We start from the raw sequence: 17,993 nt of genomic DNA on the forward strand, positions 1-17,993 counted from the left end.
AGTGATAAAAATACCTGGGCGGACCTTTACCCCCATCGCACGCTTTCACTCGCGTGGAGGCCCGAAAGCCCACGTGGGTGACACGTGCGTTTCCTCGCCCCAACGAGAGAAAAAAAATAAGTCGCACCCAAAAAGAAACCAGAAATAATACCCGAACAAATCAAATCCCCTTGTTTCTAGTGAGAGAGAGAGAGAGAGAGAGAGATAGAGAGAGAGGAGAGAGAAAGAGGAGATGGGCAACACCAAGCCTGAGGGGAAGAGGAAGAAGAAGAAAGGTCGGCCCTCCCTACTCGATCTCCAAAAACGAAGCCTTCGCCTCCAAAAGCTCCAAGAGGAGCAGGACAACAAGAAGCCGAGCACTAACCCTAGCCCCAATCCCTACCTACGCTTCCCCGCCGGCCGCCCCCCCACCCGCCGGAACCCTGATCCCTCGCCGGAGGGTGGGAACAACGCCGATGAGCGAGAGGAGGAGGAAGAAGAGGAGGAGGAAGAAGAGGGGGAAGGGAGACGGAGGGAGAAGAAGCTCCGGCTCGTCCTCCGGCTTCCCCACCGGACCTCCAATTCGCGCTCGGATTCCGCCGAATCGGACGGAGGAGGCGAGTCCAGCCGCGGGAAGCGAAGGATCGACGCAGTCAGCGGCGGAGATCGGGATAAGGTGGGGAGATTGTCCACTTTGTATGATTCTATCTTGTTTTGGTTTGAGTTAAGTAGATGGATTTGGAAATAAAGGAGTGGACTTGGTGTGGATTTGGGCTATTTTCGTACGATCGCGGTTACCTCGGGGTGGGTTGTGTACTTGGATTCCGTTATTTGTTTTGAATTTTCTGGAATGAAGATGACTGTTGTGGCTTTCCAGACTGAGAAAGTTTTCGGATTTGACTAAGTCAACTCTCACTTCCAATGATTGGCTGATGCTAGAAATCCTCGTATCTTTCTTGTCAGAATTAGTATACTTTTATCCTGATGGATTTATTTCTATTTTTAATGTCAGTTGATTCACTGTTTGTTGGAGGAAAAAGTTTGTTTTTTGTCCTCTTCCCTCCCCTTTTACTTCTCCTTTCGAAACTTTTCATGACAATAATTTTATTTGTGTAGATTGGTATCTGCAACCATATATTTTTCTTGGGAGTTGGATTTTCCACTTTATTATCACTTTAGAAGAAATTTCTTGAGCTATTTTGATTGTTATGGTGATGGGTTTTCTCTCGCAGGCAGAGAAGCCGAATTCTGCGCGGAAAGCGACGGATGGGCTTCAAGGTTTGATGCTTGTTGCATTTTTCCCGAGAAGGGAGAAGAGAAGGAAAAAAAAAAAAACCTCAGTTTTGTTAGTGGGTTTACTGATGTTAAATTGTTTGTTTTTTCAGAGCCATCAGATTCCGGGCCCACGACACCTTTGCCGGACAAAAAGTTGTTGGACTTCATCCTGGATAGGCTGCAGAAGTATGTGCTCCTGCTTTCTTTATTTCAGTCTCACTTGAAGCCTTTTCCTTTCTGTAGTTTTCCTTCGTTACACATCAATGTTCTAGTCCTGTATTCCGTCATCCAAGTTTGCTAAATTGGGTTTTCGTGGTTCATTCAGAAAGGATACCTATGGTGTGTTTGCGGAGCCCGTCGATCCCGATGAGGTTTGTGTTAAAAGCTATGATCCTTTTTAGGGATATCTAGAAGTTGCTATTTGTTTGACAAAGCTGGCATTCTGTTCATCATTGAACACAGCTCCCAGACTATCATGATATCATCAAGCATCCCATGGATTTTGCAACCGTTCGTAAGAAGCTGTCTGCTGGAGCTTATGCAAACTTGGAGCAATTTGAGGTTGGTAAAATGATTCAGGCTGGGAAGTTGGTTTCTTTAACTTAACTTCCTCTGTAGATGAATATTGCAGTGTTTTTGGATTTACCTTTTCAGCTTAGTGTTTTAGCGTGAGCTTTGTTTGCTTTTATCTCTGTGTTCTTGATTAGCTTTCCAGGGAAGTTGAGAGGTCTGTTGTTCCTTACTCTTTTGGTCTGGACTGACTATTATGAACTTCTTTCTTTTCCATTATTTTGTTGATTGTCTATATGCAAGCAAAGGCTCCAGAGGGTTTCTATAACTGCTTTTTTCTCTCTCACTTGTTTAAAGTAGTGTGTTCTTTCCTGGAGAAAAAGGTAATCCCAATTATTTCGCATTGGACTTTGTGTGCTGCTCTGTTAGCCATTTCTCCTTGTCTATAATATTCTCAACATGGATTTGGTGTGGCTTCTAACATAACATGTATACTTCCTCTGGGCCTACATTGAATGTCAACATCTTTAAGCATTTGTTACCACCTTTGAGATGGCATATTGAGTGACTTATGTCCATCTTATTTCTGAATCTCCCTTATGTCGCTCTCTTAGTCCCTTTCTGTCTTTGTTGATGCAGAGAAAATTCTGGAGATGAATGCACATCTAATTGATTCTGTCCAACATTTTCCTTGAAGATAAAGTGTTTATGGCTTAAAATTTTATGTTTGGTACTTTTCTTGTATGGTTTCCCTCTTCTTGTGTGTGTTTTGAGTGGAGACAGTAAAGTGCTCTTTGAAATTGGGAAATTCCTGTCATTTTATCATTCATTATCAGATGATTTAGGTTCTTAATTTATTGTGGCGATAGTAAAAATTAAAATCATTATTGCTAAGGTTGCAGTATGGATGTAGTATTCATCTACGACCTTTGGCACATATAAGAAAAGTTGAAGAATGTGATCTCTGGATTGCTTCATCATACTTGTTTTCTGTTTGGAAGACATGTAAAATCATTAAACTTCTAAAGAAGACATGTCAGATGGAAAGCTTGATGTGCATCTGATATAGTGAACTAACCCGAATTATGATTAATGCACAAATGTAAGTGATATGTATCTTCTCACTTTTGACCTGCTTTACTGTTATATGTTCCACCAATATTAACATGCCTCATTCATGAAAGAGTCACGTTATATACTAGATTGAGATTCAACAGTATGTGAGTTCTCCTGAGCATGTTTGCTTTGCCAGTGGGACACAGATCGCTTTAGATGATTTTTTATCAATCTTTTCTTTTGGCTTAATAATATGATAGCTGAATTATTTTCTCTTCTTTTTCCCCTTAAACTTCTCTTAAAATGTTATGCTTTAGATCCTATAGTAGTGAAGGCCAGTGTTGTTTGGTTTAAGAAATGCATGACAGAGCAGCCACCAGGCCACAGGCTTGAAACCTTCTGTTATGTATACAATTTATTTAGTTCATTCGGCATATATATACACGTGTGAGTCTACATATATATATATATATACCTATATTATACGAAATTGCTCCTTGCTATGTTCTCTGCATGAACAGAACTTATATATATATATATATCGTGACTATAGTCTGATATGCCCTTCTCTTTTTAACTTCTTGCTTGATATAATATATGAATAGACAGTTAGTTTCATTCTTTTATGTCATCTTTTTTCTGAATATAAAATAAGGTGGCTCTGATCAAGCTCTAGAAACCTGACTCTTTTACTTTTCATATTTGCAGAATGATGTTTTCTTAATAAGCTCAAATGCTATGTGCTACAACTCACCAGATACAATCTACTATCGGCAGGTATCTACTGTCTCCAGAGCATCGATTTCTGAGGGTCATGCTAGCTTTGTCATTCCTTGTGGGTTTATTTATTAGATGTTGCTTATCTTTATGTGCAGGCACGAGCCATCCAAGAGCTTGCCAAAAAGGATTTTGAGAATTTAAGGCAAGAAACTGATGATGAAGAACCAGAAACAAAGCCACGGAGGGGTAGGCCACCAAGCAAGATTGTTGCTAAGCAGAAAGTTGGGAAGCCTGCTGAGCTTGCTAGTTCTGGTTTCTCTTCTGATGTAATGCTTGCTAATGCTGTAAACAACGGTCATCTGACCTGCATGGGACATGATTTTTCAAGAAAAACTAACTGTGCGGATACACACAAACCTTATGCTCTTCGTAAGATTGAAACTCATAGTTGGTCTAGCGAGCATAAATCAGAGAAAAATGAAGATTGCTCAGGTTAATTTTACATATTTTGTATAATTCCTGCTTATATTTAGGTGATAGCACAGAGAGAAAGATATTTATCACAGAAAACAATGCATAATACCCTTAATATATTAAAGAAAGCTAAGCATTGATGTGATGTACTAGGTACTGATCTCTTGCAGCAATTATTTTGCAGTGAAAGGGGTTTCAAAATACTGGAAGAAACTCTCTCCTATAGATGAATATAGGCGGAATACTTATAAGCAACCCCAGTCTTTAAATTCTCTGGAGGAGCTATCTACATTAAGCACATTTCATGGGGAAAGGAAGCAGCTGGTACCTGTAAGTATGAACTGCTACTTTAGTTGTCAAAAATTCCTTACTCCTATCATTATTCTTCTGTACTATAATGTCGCTTTTGTATTTTATTACCTATACATATTAGGAATTTGATTTGATCTTGACCGCAGGTTGGGCTTCATACGCAATATGTGTATGCCCACAGCTTGGCTCGATTTGCTGCAAAGCTTGGTCCTATTGGTTGGGAAATTGCTGCCAAAAGGATAGAACGAGTCCTTCCTCCTGGAATAAAGTTTGGCCGTGGATGGGTTGGAGAAAATGACCTGCATCAACAGCCACAGACGGCCATATTAACTGCCTCCCCTCATTCTTCCCCTCAGCCCAAGATTACAGCATCACCACTATGCATCACAACAGTGTCTGCGGTGGTACCATCCTCAAATAGCGTGGCTGCTGAAGGTCATTCTAGTGTAAGTCTTCCTATGCCAGCCTTGGAATCTACTGCCCAAAATAGCTCTGATTCCATGAGGGGATTTGACTCCATTGCAGCAGTAAGCCAAGAAAGTGGATTAAAATTGCACATTGTTAGCGGCGCTACTGGACGAGGTATTCAGCAGACGAATAATTTTCAACTTTATGAACCTGCAATAAATGGTTTGAACACCACTATTGGGTTCAATATGTCTTCGAGAGCTGGGAAGGTTGATTTCCCCTCTAGACCACCTGGGAGCTTCATTTTGCAGGCAAAAACGTCCCACTCTCCGACAGTGGACATGTGTTCCAGAAGCAGCGACAATCACGTCTCCCATGTCACCTCAGGTGACTCGGACATGAGCAAAGCAAAATTAGTCGGAAATTCAAGCTTCTCATCAAGTTCGACTTACCTTCCTCCTGATATAGGTTGCAATCAGCAGGGCCTACGCCGGGGTCTACCTCAGCATTCCAAGACGCTATCGCTTCCCCCTGATCTCAATATCAGATTCCAGACGCCGCTTTCACCAACTTCAAGCATGGCAGTTGATCCGCAGCAGCCTGACTTAGCTTTGCAATTGTGAAGGTGTATCATCCAACTTAGCTTTGCAATTGTTGTTGTCGATGCTGTTGTTATTTTTGCTGTCGTAGATGGATTAGGGGAGATTGTAATGTTGTTGTAAAAGCTCCATTGATGCAGAAAAGAAGACTCAAGGGATATGGGGGGGATGGAATTCTTTTAGCTATTGTTGGCAAAAGAATTGTGCTGTGAATTTGTAAGCGGCTTTATGTACAGATTAATTTAAAATTGAAATTTAATTCTCCTGGAGAAGATAAGCTTCTCTTATGCTCGATTAATCTGCGGAAGGAAAAAAAAAGTACCAAGTTGTTTTTGTCTAACTCTTGTTTTCTCAATGTTTGTAGAGGAACTTTTCATTGCTCTGCAGTTCATTCATGCTTGAAGAAAATATCCAACAAATAACAAATTAGTTCCTGAACCATACTTGACTAATACGAAATGCAATAAATAAGTGACTCTTGAACAATAACAGAGAAAGATAAAATGCTTGCAAATTTTTTTTAAGTAGGATGGATCATTTTATTCTACCTCTAGATCTTGTTATAAGCTGCCATAAATATCTCTAATCCATACTAGTTGAATATTAAAATAAAAGTTTAAATTTAAAATTTTCTTTATCAGTTCTATCATCTATGCAATCAGTTTCAAACTTATTGGACCTGGGTTTGCAGCGAACTTAATTTATTATAATTTTTAATTTACCCTATCATGTAAATTATGTTTTTCCTTTAGATGTTAATTCTAATTGAAGAGTAATTTTTATAAAATGGATTCTTCCCCAAAACCTCCTACTATGAGGGATTATTGCAGATAAGGTATCTGCAAATATATTCTTTCTACGTACTATTTTGCAAATACTTCCCCTGCTCTTTCTTATTTTCTCATACCGCCCTCTTCCCCTCCCTCTCCCTCCCTCTCTCTCTCTCTCAATGGCGAAAGAGAGATTTGAGGGCGATAACTGCTTACTATTGTTAGAATCTCCTCTCGCTATCTCCATGCGAGATTTTCCTTGTATTTTGTTTACAACCCCCTCTTCTAGGGCTAAGTTTGGTAAACGAAGAGAGAGAAACGCGCACAGGGGGGTGTAGGTTCCTAGAGTTGGGTTTCCTCTGTTTCGGTGTCCGCATTAGGGCCCCGGAGAGAGATGAGCTGCTTCTCTTGCAGCTCTCGCCCTAAGGATCCTCGCAAGAGGATCGCCTACACCAATGCATCACAATCCTTGTCTCGTGTTGTCGACACCATAGGTACCATGCCATTGCCCTCTTGGTTTTTGTTAAAATACCCCAGGGATTTCTATATGCCTGTTCTTATGCCCTTCTTGGCTTGAAGAATGTGAAAAGAACAATCTTTCTCCGGATGGCGAGAGAAGTGGCGGTGGCGCCCATAAATTCACCTTGCGGCAGCTCGCAGCTGCCACTGAGAATTTCCGTGAGGCTAATTTGATAGGGGAAGGTGGGTTCGGGAGGGTCTATAAAGGGCATATTAATTCTGGCCAGGTGACAACTTTTTTCCTCCTATTTTGTCTATGTTTCTGAGAAAAAAGTTTTGATTTTGACGATGTCTCTTGTATAAAAATTGGAACTTTGTGAACAGATCGTTGCGATCAAGCAGCTCAATCGGAACGGGCAGCAGGGGAGTCAGGAATTCCTGGTTGAGTGCCTAATGCTTATAATGTTGCACCATACAAATCTTGTTAGTTTGATTGGATACTGCGCCGAGGGACAGGAGAGGCTCTTGGTGTATGAGTATATGTCACAGGGTAGCTTGGAATATCACTTATTTAGTGAGCTTCCTCTCTTGTTACTATTAGTTTCACTGATCCCGTGCGTGTGTATGATGCTAATGCATTGATTTAATTGCCAATGTTGTCTTAGATCTTTGCCCAAGTGATGATGGTTTATCAATGTTCCTCTAAACCTTTCTTCTGCTTTCTTGTGATTATTAATGTGCCTAAGTGATGATGCTCTTCCAAATTTTCATAACTGCCAATGTTCCAGTGATTTGCAGTCCTCTTGTGGTGACTTGTAGTGGAAAAAGAGTTTCTGTTGTAATCATTTGTGACACCACCGTAGATAGATTTAGCTTTTCTTACTGATTTCTGCTATTCATCTGCTATAGATTTTACAAACATAGTATTGGCCTACTCTTGACGCCTTTGGCCATTTATTTTGTCTGCATCTTTCTTCTCTATAACTAATGGCTTGATTGTTCTCCTATCTACATAACAAGGCTATCCTGTGTAACAATGACTTGTGTGCTTCATGCTTTATTATCAATTGCCATGTTATTGAATCTATGAGTTCTTTTTTTGATTATTTATTCATCACAACCTCTTTCTTCAGATTTGCCTCCTAAAAGAGAACCACTTGATTGGAACACACGGATAAAGATTGCTCTCGGTGCTGCCAAAGGTCTCACTTACCTGCATGACGTAGTTAACCCACCAGTTATTTACCGTGACCTGAAATCTGCTAATATTTTGTTGGATGACGAGTTCAACCCTAAGCTCTCTGACTTTGGATTAGCAAAACTTGGACCTGTTGGTGATGATACTCATGTTTCAACAAGGGTTATGGGAACATATGGCTATTGTGCTCCTGATTATATTATGAGTGGTAAGCTGAATGTGAAGTCCGACGTATATAGCTTTGGTGTGGTTTTGTTGGAGCTAATCACTGGAAGACAGGCATTTGACGTCTCCAAAGAGTTTGGCGAGCAGAAGTTAATAGTATGGGTAGGTTATTGAGTTAATTTTATTTCCTTTGTTAATGAAAGTTTTTTTTTTTTTTTTTTTTTTTTGGTTTTGTTTCTTTTTTGTTCCTCTGAAAAGAGCTTCTGAAAAATCAGATGCAATATAATATCAATGTAGCTTTTCCAATTGATCTAGTGATTAACGAAAAAAAGTACGAACCTTCTGAAGTTCCAAATCAGAGACCAATCATTCGCTCATATATAGTAACTAACCAATTGTCACTCGGTTTTATGCTTCCTTTCTCACACTACAGTTCCTTGATCTATTCCCATGCTGCAATGATGGCGAACTTTCACTAGAATAAACGGAAGACTTCTGTTTAGACTGATTTGCACTACTAGATATTATGATTACGGTCTAGAAGATAATTGAATGGTGCCAGAATTCAACTTTAAATCAGACAAATCTAGTTGGAAGGCAGCCTGTGGAAGGATCTCTTAACCTTATCTGTCTTATCTGTCTTATCTGCATTTTATGTCCCTCCTAGTTGTGTGGAGAAGAGCAGTTCTGGAACTAGATATATTGTCATGCCGAAGTCATTCTATTTCTCTGTATCTGCTACCTCCACCTCTTATTTGTCTCATAACAATGAACTTTGTTTTGCAGTCACGTCCTTTCCTCAATGATCGTAGAAGATTTGTTCAACTGGCTGATCCGTTGCTGCAAGGGCGCTATCCACGCCGTGCCTTATGCCAGCTATCAGTTGTTACATCGCTGTGTCTCCATGAGAAGCCCCATATGCGACCCACCATGAGTGATGTAACTGCTGCCATCGACTATGTGGCATCTCAGCCCTACATTCCAGGGACCAACTGTAGTACTCCTCCACTGTCACCTCCGCCGAAGGATGTCAGTGCTTCCAATAGGAATGAGGATAACAAAGAAGACTAAAATCACTTCCCAGCAGATATCACATGCAAAAAATCAGGTGCAGTATGATTCAATATATCTACTTGAAGCTGGTAGATGTGTGTCTTTTCATCTGTTGGTTTTCATCACTCATAATAATATATATTATGGCCATCAAGATTGAGTATCTGAAATATGCAATGCTTTTGAGTCCAGACGAAGGACATTGTTTGATGTAAAGTGCAAACTTCTATGCGTGTCTGGATAACCAAGGACTGAATTTATGTTGCATCCCTAGGAGAGAAGGGGAAAAATGGTGGCAGTTTTCTAGAGACTCTAGTTATGATTCATGAGTTCAGTCTATCTTTGATAACCAAGGACTGAATTTAGGGATGAATCTTCAATCAGATAAAAGTTCTGTTGATTCGAATTCACCTTCTGGCTATCCATAAACTCTGAAGTGATTTCAGTTCTTTCCTGGTGACTAGACCTTCTAGTGTCATTCTTTTTGCGACAACTGATCAGGTGTAGTTTTGTTTCTACCATTTCCACTATGACGATGAGCAATCTTTGTTCCTCAATTGCAAACCTTACAAGTTAGAATCTTATTGAGATGTTTAAGATCAGTTGCTATCTTATTTCTCTCCTTCCTCAGGCAGTCTGCAATATATTCCTCTGCATGCATTTCTGATAACCTGGACGAGGGCATCTAATAATTGTTGAAACTATTAGGTTGCTCTCTGAGAAATTACTAACTCGTCAAATGGATCACCTCTTGGATTCAGTCAACTTTTTGCTCTCTGGTTCTACAAGTTCCTAGTCATTTTATATTCATGATTACATATGATTGTAGGTGTGGTATGCCATCCTCCATAAATAATTCTCTCAAAAGTCCATTCAAAATTGGAAAATAAATTGGTCAACAAATACTCCTGCACTTCTACCATCAATTAGGAGAAGAAAAAGGCCAAGTATTCCATAACTTCCTGAGAAGGAACTCCTCGTCTCAATCAAAAACTGCTGGCATGACAAGCATCCAAAGTGAACTTGAGATTTATGGCAATCATTCTATTTCTTCCCAACTCTTTATTACTGTTAGAATTTGCATGTAAGTCATACTCAATATTTATTGTAGTTCTTTTTGACGAGACACGCCTTGGGTCAATAGGCGAAATCATTTAACCATCAGCTTGTCAAAGAGCTGACAAAAGTGCCAGTTAAATCTGAGGAAAGATCAAAGTGTTGGACCAAGAAGTCCAAAAGAGTGATGCCCAAAAGAAAAAAAAAACAGCTAAAAGAGGATGAGCTCTTAAGACCACTCAGAATTGTCATTCTGGTCCCAATAAATGGTTTGTATATTGACAAGATTATGGGCATTGTGGGCTCCTAAGTCAACTCTGTTGTTGAGAAGTTAGGCCATTATTTTGATTTCTTCTATGTATATATATATATATATATATATATTAGAGAGAGAATAAAACTTTATGCACAAATATTTTACAAATTGTGCATATGTGACATCTTTATTGTGAGATGGTTAAGATATACAAAGAAACTATTAGGAGTTGATAAATTGCTACATCATTTTGTTTGTAGAATGTTATGTTTCGTGTGAATGCACACAATATTTATATCCTCATATACTATCAAAGTAACAAAAATTTCAGCAACTCGTTCGTGTTGAATTAACTCTTATGGCTTGGTTTAGATTCACATTTGCAAGTTGGTTAACAACTATGATAGTGCCACAAGCAAGCTTTCATACTGTTTTGTCCAAGAAGTCTTACTTGTTAGATAGAGACATATTAAAGGTCTTTGGCACTTTGAAAAATAAATTTAAAACAAGTACTGAGTACTTGGTTGTTGTTCTTTTACCCTTCTAGATGAGCTTTTTATTTAAAATAAAATCAACGAGATTCTGCTCTTGCCTACAAACGTCAGAAGAAGATAACAAATTATGAAAAAAAAAAAACATAACAATAATTGCAAAGTTTATTCTTTCCAAGTGGTCAAACAAACAAGATAGGTATTTAACTACTAAACATCCTTGTTACTTAGCCAACAATGTTCAGATTTTTCTTTGCCATCATGATAACTATATTTATTATGTTAATATAAATTGGAAATTAACGACTACATATATTATATTAATTCTATCAACTAAAACTGAAATGACCCACTTGAAGGAATGCTATTATACTGGCATGAAGCTGTAATCCTCTTTTAATCTAGTGGTACTAGTTTGATAGATTTCTATATCTTTTAATTAAAACTTTTTTTTTTCAAATAAAAAAGTGGCCAAATGATAAGCAGTTATCCTATTCTGACAATATATAGAAATCTAACGCAGTTTTCAAGTCAATCCAATTGGTCTGAAAGTGAAATTGGAAAGTTTCTCCCTAACCTTGTGTTCTTAAAGAACAAGTCCATGGTCAATCTCATGTGCTTCCCTTTGCCCACAATTTGTCAACCTCAATGTCCATCTAAATATTAATTATTCTTTTACTTTATTTGCATCTAAATTAACCACTCTGGACTTCATTAATAACTTTTATTATATATATATATATATATAATTAAAGCTCGTAGGCTAAGTGAGTTGATTAATATAAAGCTAATTTTCTTTTCCAAATACAAGGCAATACTTGCATCAAAATATGTTGATCTCTGTTTCATTAATCACTTTATTTTTGAAAATTAATTAAAATTTATAGGCATCTAAAAGCATATTAATTAAGACTTTTTCCTATTTAAAATTGAGAATAAAATTTCTACGAGTATTTGATAAAGACCGATGATGTATTAATTATGATGTGAAAAGAGAAGAAAAAATAATAATAATTAAAGATGAATAAAAATGCCACGTCATCATTTTGGATATTTACCGCTCGCTTTTATCTTTGAATTGAAAATATTTACGTCTTATTACCGGTGGATTCCAATTCGTTGACTTTGTTGACTCGAATACCAGAAACAAAGGATTTACGCTTAGATTTTAAAATGGGCTGCGAAAAAGGCGCATAGAATCCAAATCTCCTATCCTTGCGACCTTCCCTTCTCCTTCCTCTCTCCTTCCTCGCCATCCTTTTTGCTTCTGTTCTTGTTTTTGTTTTTGTTCCACCTCCTCTTCTTAGAGCTCGGTGTTAGAGAGAGAAAGAAAGGTTGGGGGGAGAGAGAGAGGATATGGGTAATTGTCTTGGTTCTCGTTCGAGATCTCCAAGTCCGGTGAACACCAGACCATCGAGTCCAGGTAAGAAGATCGATTAAAAAAATTTTTTAAAAAAAAAGGCTTTTTTCTTTTCTGTGGGAAGATTCTTCTTTTAGTTTCTATGGCGTCAAAGTTGCAATTTTTCTGGGTTTCCTCTGTGATGGTTGAGTTTAATTGCGTGCTTGTGATAATTATCTCCCTTTAGCCTAAAGAGAAGGGGAATTTGGGGGTTTTTTGTTCCTTTTTTTTTTTACTCAATAACATAGTAATTAGTTCTTCACATCTGTTAGTCTATAATGGGTCTATGAATTTTGATGAAAACTAACTCCTTCCTTTAAATTACAGGGACCTCGAGGCCCATTAGTGGTAGTAGTACGACTACCACCACTGGAAAGCTTTCCACCATTAGCAGTAGCACCTTTGGGCTATCTACTGGAAGCAGCGTAAGCGCCGACGAGGTGTTTCCGGAGGGCCGGATTCTTCCGGCGCCGAACCTTAGGGTCTACACTTTCGCCGAATTGAAGAGCGCGACGAGGAATTTTAAGCTTGATACTGTTCTTGGAGAAGGTGGATTTGGGAGGGTGTATAAGGGATGGGTTGATGAGAAGACTCTGAATCCAACCAAGAGTGGCGTTGGGATGGTAGTTGCTGTAAAGAAACTGAACCATGAGAGCATGCAAGGGTTGGAGGAATGGCAGGTGAGTCTTCAAGTACAGTATTGTTGCTTTAAGAGATTAATGTCTCATTATTTTGATTTTGTTACTAAGTAGGTTGCTCATAAATTTGGATTCCTATAACTTATTTGATGAAATGCCAGATTGATGCAGTAGACCTCTTTTCTTTCTTTATATGTTGGAATTATGTTCTTTGCAGTTCTTATATAAACCTTGTAGCTAAGCAGTCACTTGTGCAACTATTAGGTTGTAGTTGATTCACCCCTTTTTAAAGTTATGCATGTAATGCACTCGCACTACCATTAGAGGTCCTATTAAGTCAGGAAATCTGCCGAGTGAAAGAAGATTTTCTTCTCTAATGCAAACTCAATTTTCTTCTCTCTCTCTCTCTCTCTCTCTCTCTCTCTCTCTCGTCTCTGTACTTCTTTGAGTGTATAAATGATCCAAACTGCTAGAATGCACAAGAGGTTCGAGGTCCCTGAGTTGAATCTTTGAGAAAGATGGTCATGAGTGCATGACATCTCCCTTAGCAATGCTGCTAGAACTTTTCATAAGCTATCAAAAGGATCAAATGACTAACTTTAATTATCTTCATGCTGTTTGCCACATGATTAAAGTATTGATGCTGTAGACTGTTAGAATAGTAAAGTTGCATGTTCTTAATAAATAATGATGTGTTTGCTCTAATTACCTTTCCTTCGTCTCTTATGGTTGCAGTCTGAGGTGAATTTTCTAGGGAGGCTTTCGCACCCCAACCTTGTCAAACTCTTGGGGTATTGCTGGGAGGACAAGGAACTTCTGCTTGTATATGAATGCATGTCAAGAGGGAGCTTAGAGAACCACCTCTTCCGAAGTGAGTCCTAAATCCTAATGTCACTAACTTGGTCTTGCTATTAAGGCAGGACCAAAACAAACTACTTTATTTATATATTGCTCAAATTGTCTATTGGTCAATGGACTGAGAAATATCAGTTTCCTGATAGATGATGGCAAATGGATGGTGGCATGTCCTTTTCAGATATGAATCGTCTTCTAAAATATTTTATGAATCGAGTTTTGTAAGAGAGAAATTTACCTGAGTCCTTTTGGAATGCTTCATTGTGCAGCATCGTGATTTTGGATGTCGTTAAGGAAGGAATTACCCATATTCTTTAGATCTCATAAGTACACATTTTTATTATTTTCCTGTGTAAGTAATGACTGTCATTTTTTTGGACAGGAGGGGCAAATTATGAGCCGCTGTCTTGGGAACTCAGGATGAAGATTGCCATCGGTGCGGCTCGAGGACTCGCTTTCTTACATTCATCAGATAAACAAGTCATCTACCGAGATTTCAAGGCCTCCAATATCCTTTTAGACTCGGTAAGTTTCTCGCTTACAAAACTCTACGATCTCATTCAGAATATGACACACTAACTTTGCCACAACCATTTTCTTATGAAGAACTATACTGCAAAGCTCTCCGATTTCGGGCTGGCTAAGCTTGGGCCAACCGGTGAAGAGTCGCACGTCACGACCCGAGTCATGGGCACCTATGGATATGCAGCTCCAGAGTATGTTGCCACTGGTATGTTTTGCCCATTGGTCCCTACCACTACTGTACGCAATCTACTAAAAATTTGATTAAAGATACTGGACCACTAATTGACCCAAGCCTCCATGTGGGACCAGAAGATACCTTACCCATCACACCATCCTCTCAAGTGGCTGATCGATCACTAACAGTAGTCAAATGTTCTACTTCTTGATGAAGACCAGACCACACTGTTACAGTTTGCACAGCACTCATTCATCCATTGTCTTTTGTCACTATAACTACAACAAACTCAAGCGTCTTTTTAAGAGCCATTATTTTATTAATCTTGATCAAAGGTGAAAACAGGAGTGAAGTCTCTTTTCATAATGTGCTGATAGAATTGACATCCAATTAGGCCATCTCTATGTGAAGAGCGATGTCTACGGGTTCGGTGTTGTCTTGCTGGAGATGCTCTGCGGTAAGCGGGCGTTGGACCCAAACCGCCCTAGTGGAGAGCAGAACTTGGTGGACTGGGCAAAACCGAGCCTGGCTGATCGGAGAAAGCTGGCTCGACTGATGGACCCGAGGCTGGAGGGGAAATACAACTCGAAAGCAGCTCTCCAGGCGGCCCAGCTTACGCTAAACTGTCTGGCCACAGAACAAAAGAACAGACCCTCTATGAAAGAAGTTGTGGAAACACTCGAGCAGATTGAGGCCATGAAAAGCAGGTGGAAGGATCCTAAAGATATCTCGTCACAAACTCGCAACAATGGTCATACTCGTACAACTCAGCGTTCACCGTTACGAAATCCACGGCATGATCATGCTGGGGCACCCTCTCACAGCAGTAACAACTCTCATAGAGTAAGACGATGATGCTGAGTTTGGTTTCATTCTATTATGCCTGTACAGCCAACTCAATTTTGTATTTGCAGCTTTAAGTCATTGTGGTTAATTGCCATGATATATATTATATATATGTTTGTATTGATCCTGATGCTTGTAATCTATAAGAAAAAGAAGAAAGAAACTGTTATCCTTTACGCAATTGTAACTCTTTTTTCATTAGAAGCATGGAATAGATGAAGGGTTGAGTTTGCATCAAACCAAATAGGTATCACTCTCTATATACATGTGATTATTGCAATCTACACCCTGTTTCAATTCTATCTAGTTAACCTCTATATTATGAATGAAACACTAAAAAATTTAAAATCTTTTTAATATAGGTGCTCTCAATGTGGGGTGTGAAATGAAATAAACTATATTGTAGAAGAGTTTTTGATTGACTTTTGAAATAAACTAAAATAATCACATAATGTGGGGTGTGAAATGAAATAAAAATCCCAAATCCAAATCATCCGAGCGCATATCATCATAACAACTGAATTTTAACGTTAAAAAGGTTCAATTTTTACGCTGCTCTTCTCTTTGGATGCGTGCTCGGACACTACTCTCCTCCCATGACGCTCTTCTCCATTACCGTGAAGTGAAGAGATCAACTATACACTTCGCCTCCGAGCTCTTCCCATCCATCTTCAAATCATGTGCTCTCTCCCAATCCATGGAGCATGGAGCCCAACTCCATGCCGATGCCGTAAAGCTCGGATTCGACTCTTTCACGTCCACCACCAACTCCATCATGAGCTTCTACATCAAATGCGACGTGATGGAATCGGCAGTCACGCTCTTCGATGTCTCCGTGAACAAAGATTCCATCACATGGAATGCCCTGATCCACAGCTTCTTCAGTCGGGGAGATTATGGCGTTGGATTGGAATTATACAGGCAAGCTAAAGTTCACGACTTTAGACCTAATGTGTCAACTTTGGTACTTGGAATACAAGCTTGTTGGAAACTGGATGCTGCTGAGCAAGGTCTTGGACTACACGGGCTTGTTGTTAAAAATGGATATTTTACAGATGGCTCAATTCAGAACTCTTTGTTGAGTATGTATGGGAAATTTCAAGACTTGAAATCTGCACAGAATATGTTTGACGAAATGCCTGACAGAGATGTTGTGTCTTGGAGTGCTCTGATTGGTGCTTATGCACAGAGTGAGCGAGCTCTGGTTGCGTTGCAGCTGTTTAGGGAGATGTTCAGCAAAGGTGCGGTTGAGATGGACGCACTTTCAGTGGTTAGTGTTCTTCAAGCTTGCAGCATTGTTGGGGATATCAACCAGGGAAGATTGATTCATGGGCTTTTGATTCGTAGAGGTTTCGAGGCTGACATTTTTGTGGGGAATTCAATTGTTGATATGTACTCGAAATGCCTTGATGTGGATTCTGCCTACATTGCATTCAATATGATGACTGAGAGAAACATAGTGTCATGGAATAGTATCTTATCAGGATTGGTTCATAGTGAGAAATATTTAGAAGCTTTAGAGTTGTTTGATTCAATGAAGAAGGTTGGAGTTGAAAGTGACGAGGTGACTCTTGTTACTATGTTACAGTTGTGCAAGAAGCTTGGGCAGGCAATGTGGTGCAAGTGTATTCATGCCATGGTCATTCGTAAATTATATCTCTCTAATATACTGCTATTGAATTCCTTATTGGATGCTTATGCGAAGTGCGATCTTGTATTTTTGGCATCGAAACTTTTCGAGCGAATGGATGAGAAGAATGTGATCACATGGAGCACGATGGTCACAGGCTGTGCACACTGTGGTAAGCCTTGTGAAGCAATTGCCTTCTTCATTGAGATGCAGCAGGAATTTGGCAGACCCAATTCTGTCACCATGCTGAGCCTCATTGAAGCTTGTACTAGTTCCGTGGAGCTGAAGCTATCGAAGTGTGCTCATGGTGTGGCCGTCAGGAACTGTTTTGCTTATGACTTAGCTGTTGCTACTGCATTACTGGACATGTATGCAAAGTGTGGAGACCTGGATTCTTCAAGGCAAGTGTTTGAGATGATGCCTGAAAGAAATGTGTTAACATGGAATGTGATGATAGGGGCACTGGGGATGAATGGCCACGCCTTAGAAGCTCTTGCTCTGCTCGATGTGATGGTATCAGAAAATGTGGAGCCTAACGGAGTCACGATGCTTGCAGTATTATCTGCCTGCAGCCATGGAGGTTTAGTGAAGGAGGGTCTCTCCTGTTTCGAGAGGATGACGCAGAGCCAACCGCTCCGTCCCCAGTTAGAGCATTACTCGTGCATCATCGACATGTTGGCTAGAGCCGGAGACCTTGAAGGTGCCACAGAGATCATACAAAGAATGCCTGAACAAGTTAAGTCAGTCCCTGCTGCCTGGGGTGCTTTGCTGAGTGCTTGCAGAAGCCATGGCAACTATGAACTTGGTCAAGGGGCTGCGTCCCGTGTCCTCGAGCTGGAGCCCTCAAACTCCGCCGGCTATTTGCTGGCTTTGAGCTTGTATGCAAAAGGTGGATTGGTAGAAGATTCGGCAAATATGAGATTGCTAATGAAGGAGAAAGGAGTCAAGATCATGAGCGGCTACAGCTTGGTGCACGTAGGGCAGAGGTGTCATAAGTTTGTTTCCTGGGATGGATCTCATCCTGAGAGCAGGGAGATCTATTCCATGGTAGAGCTTCTTCATTGTTATATGAAGTGGATTTGCAAAAACGATTTGCCCAACAACTTGGGCATAGAATGGTGATTTGAATTCTTGATATATTATC

The 17,993-nt window shown here is 39.7% G+C and overlaps 4 protein-coding genes across 7 annotated transcripts; all 4 read left to right on the plus strand.

Annotated features, from left to right (window-relative positions):
• Nucleotides 1–140: 140 nt before the first annotated feature.
• On the plus strand, nt 141–5,631 carry LOC140789867 (uncharacterized). Of its 3 annotated transcripts, none has more exons than XM_073139742.1 (10): nt 141–655; nt 1,212–1,257; nt 1,365–1,440; nt 1,580–1,625; nt 1,717–1,815; nt 3,529–3,597; nt 3,696–4,032; nt 4,199–4,344; nt 4,473–4,772; nt 4,852–5,631. In XM_073139742.1, the coding sequence occupies exons 1-10, from the start codon at nt 233–235 to the stop codon at nt 4,855–4,857; spliced, it is 1,548 nt and encodes a 515-aa protein (XP_072995843.1). In that variant the 5' UTR covers nt 141–232; the 3' UTR covers nt 4,858–5,631. The 3 variants fall into 3 exon arrangements, with proteins under 3 accessions (XP_072995843.1, XP_072995844.1, XP_072995842.1); XM_073139743.1 differs by having other exon boundaries at nt 4,855–4,994; XM_073139741.1 differs by having other exon boundaries at nt 4,473–5,631.
• Nucleotides 5,632–6,243: 612 nt separating this feature from the next.
• Nucleotides 6,244–9,148, plus strand: LOC140788147 (probable serine/threonine-protein kinase PBL21). Of its 2 annotated transcripts, none has more exons than XM_073137282.1 (5): nt 6,244–6,597; nt 6,683–6,849; nt 6,947–7,112; nt 7,696–8,087; nt 8,712–9,148. In XM_073137282.1, the coding sequence occupies exons 1-5, from the start codon at nt 6,498–6,500 to the stop codon at nt 8,994–8,996; spliced, it is 1,110 nt and encodes a 369-aa protein (XP_072993383.1). In that variant the 5' UTR covers nt 6,244–6,497; the 3' UTR covers nt 8,997–9,148. The 2 variants fall into 2 exon arrangements, with proteins under 2 accessions (XP_072993383.1, XP_072993382.1); XM_073137281.1 differs by having other exon boundaries at nt 6,248–6,597; nt 6,947–7,136.
• Nucleotides 9,149–11,908: 2,760 nt separating this feature from the next.
• Nucleotides 11,909–15,400, plus strand: LOC140788213 (receptor-like cytoplasmic kinase 176). The gene is made up of 6 exons (XM_073137382.1): nt 11,909–12,204; nt 12,508–12,860; nt 13,554–13,689; nt 14,056–14,198; nt 14,280–14,403; nt 14,768–15,400. Exons 1-6 carry the CDS (start codon nt 12,138–12,140, stop codon nt 15,226–15,228), a joined length of 1,284 nt encoding a protein of 427 aa, XP_072993483.1. The 5' UTR covers nt 11,909–12,137; the 3' UTR covers nt 15,229–15,400.
• A 324-nt stretch (nt 15,401–15,724) lies between these two features.
• Nucleotides 15,725–17,986, plus strand: LOC140788211 (pentatricopeptide repeat-containing protein At2g17210). The gene has a single exon (XM_073137380.1). The coding sequence runs from the start codon at nt 15,788–15,790 to the stop codon at nt 17,969–17,971; it is 2,184 nt and encodes a 727-aa protein (XP_072993481.1). The 5' UTR covers nt 15,725–15,787; the 3' UTR covers nt 17,972–17,986.
• The last annotated feature ends 7 nt before the right edge of the window (nt 17,987–17,993 follow it).

Source organism: Typha latifolia, chromosome 5 (assembly GCF_019914945.1).
Source record: "Typha latifolia isolate L0001 chromosome 5, TyphaL0001v2, whole genome shotgun sequence".
Lineage (NCBI taxonomy): Eukaryota > Viridiplantae > Streptophyta > Magnoliopsida > Poales > Typhaceae > Typha > Typha latifolia.

What these genes read in the sequence shown, in the direction of transcription:
- LOC140789867 (XM_073139741.1), top strand. Translation starts at nt 233, where the DNA reads ATGGGCAACACCAAGCCTGAGGGGAAGAGGAAGAAGAAGAAAGGTCGG. An exon ending in AGCCCGTCGATCCCGATGAG is followed by an intron (nt 1,626 to 1,716) that starts GTTTGTGTTAAA and finishes CATTGAACACAG; the next exon opens with CTCCCAGACTATCATGATAT. An exon ending in CAAACTTGGAGCAATTTGAG is followed by an intron (nt 1,816 to 3,528) that starts GTTGGTAAAATG and finishes TCATATTTGCAG; the next exon opens with AATGATGTTTTCTTAATAAG.
- LOC140788147 (XM_073137281.1), top strand. Translation starts at nt 6,498, where the DNA reads ATGAGCTGCTTCTCTTGCAGCTCTCGCCCTAAGGATCCTCGCAAGAGG. An exon ending in TCGTGTTGTCGACACCATAG is followed by an intron (nt 6,598 to 6,682) that starts GTACCATGCCAT and finishes CTTGGCTTGAAG; the next exon opens with AATGTGAAAAGAACAATCTT. An exon ending in AGCAGAAGTTAATAGTATGG is followed by an intron (nt 8,088 to 8,711) that starts GTAGGTTATTGA and finishes TTTGTTTTGCAG; the next exon opens with TCACGTCCTTTCCTCAATGA.
- LOC140788213 (XM_073137382.1), top strand. Translation starts at nt 12,138, where the DNA reads ATGGGTAATTGTCTTGGTTCTCGTTCGAGATCTCCAAGTCCGGTGAAC. An exon ending in CACCAGACCATCGAGTCCAG is followed by an intron (nt 12,205 to 12,507) that starts GTAAGAAGATCG and finishes TTTAAATTACAG; the next exon opens with GGACCTCGAGGCCCATTAGT. An exon ending in AAGGGTTGGAGGAATGGCAG is followed by an intron (nt 12,861 to 13,553) that starts GTGAGTCTTCAA and finishes TTATGGTTGCAG; the next exon opens with TCTGAGGTGAATTTTCTAGG.
- LOC140788211 (XM_073137380.1), top strand. Translation starts at nt 15,788, where the DNA reads ATGCGTGCTCGGACACTACTCTCCTCCCATGACGCTCTTCTCCATTAC.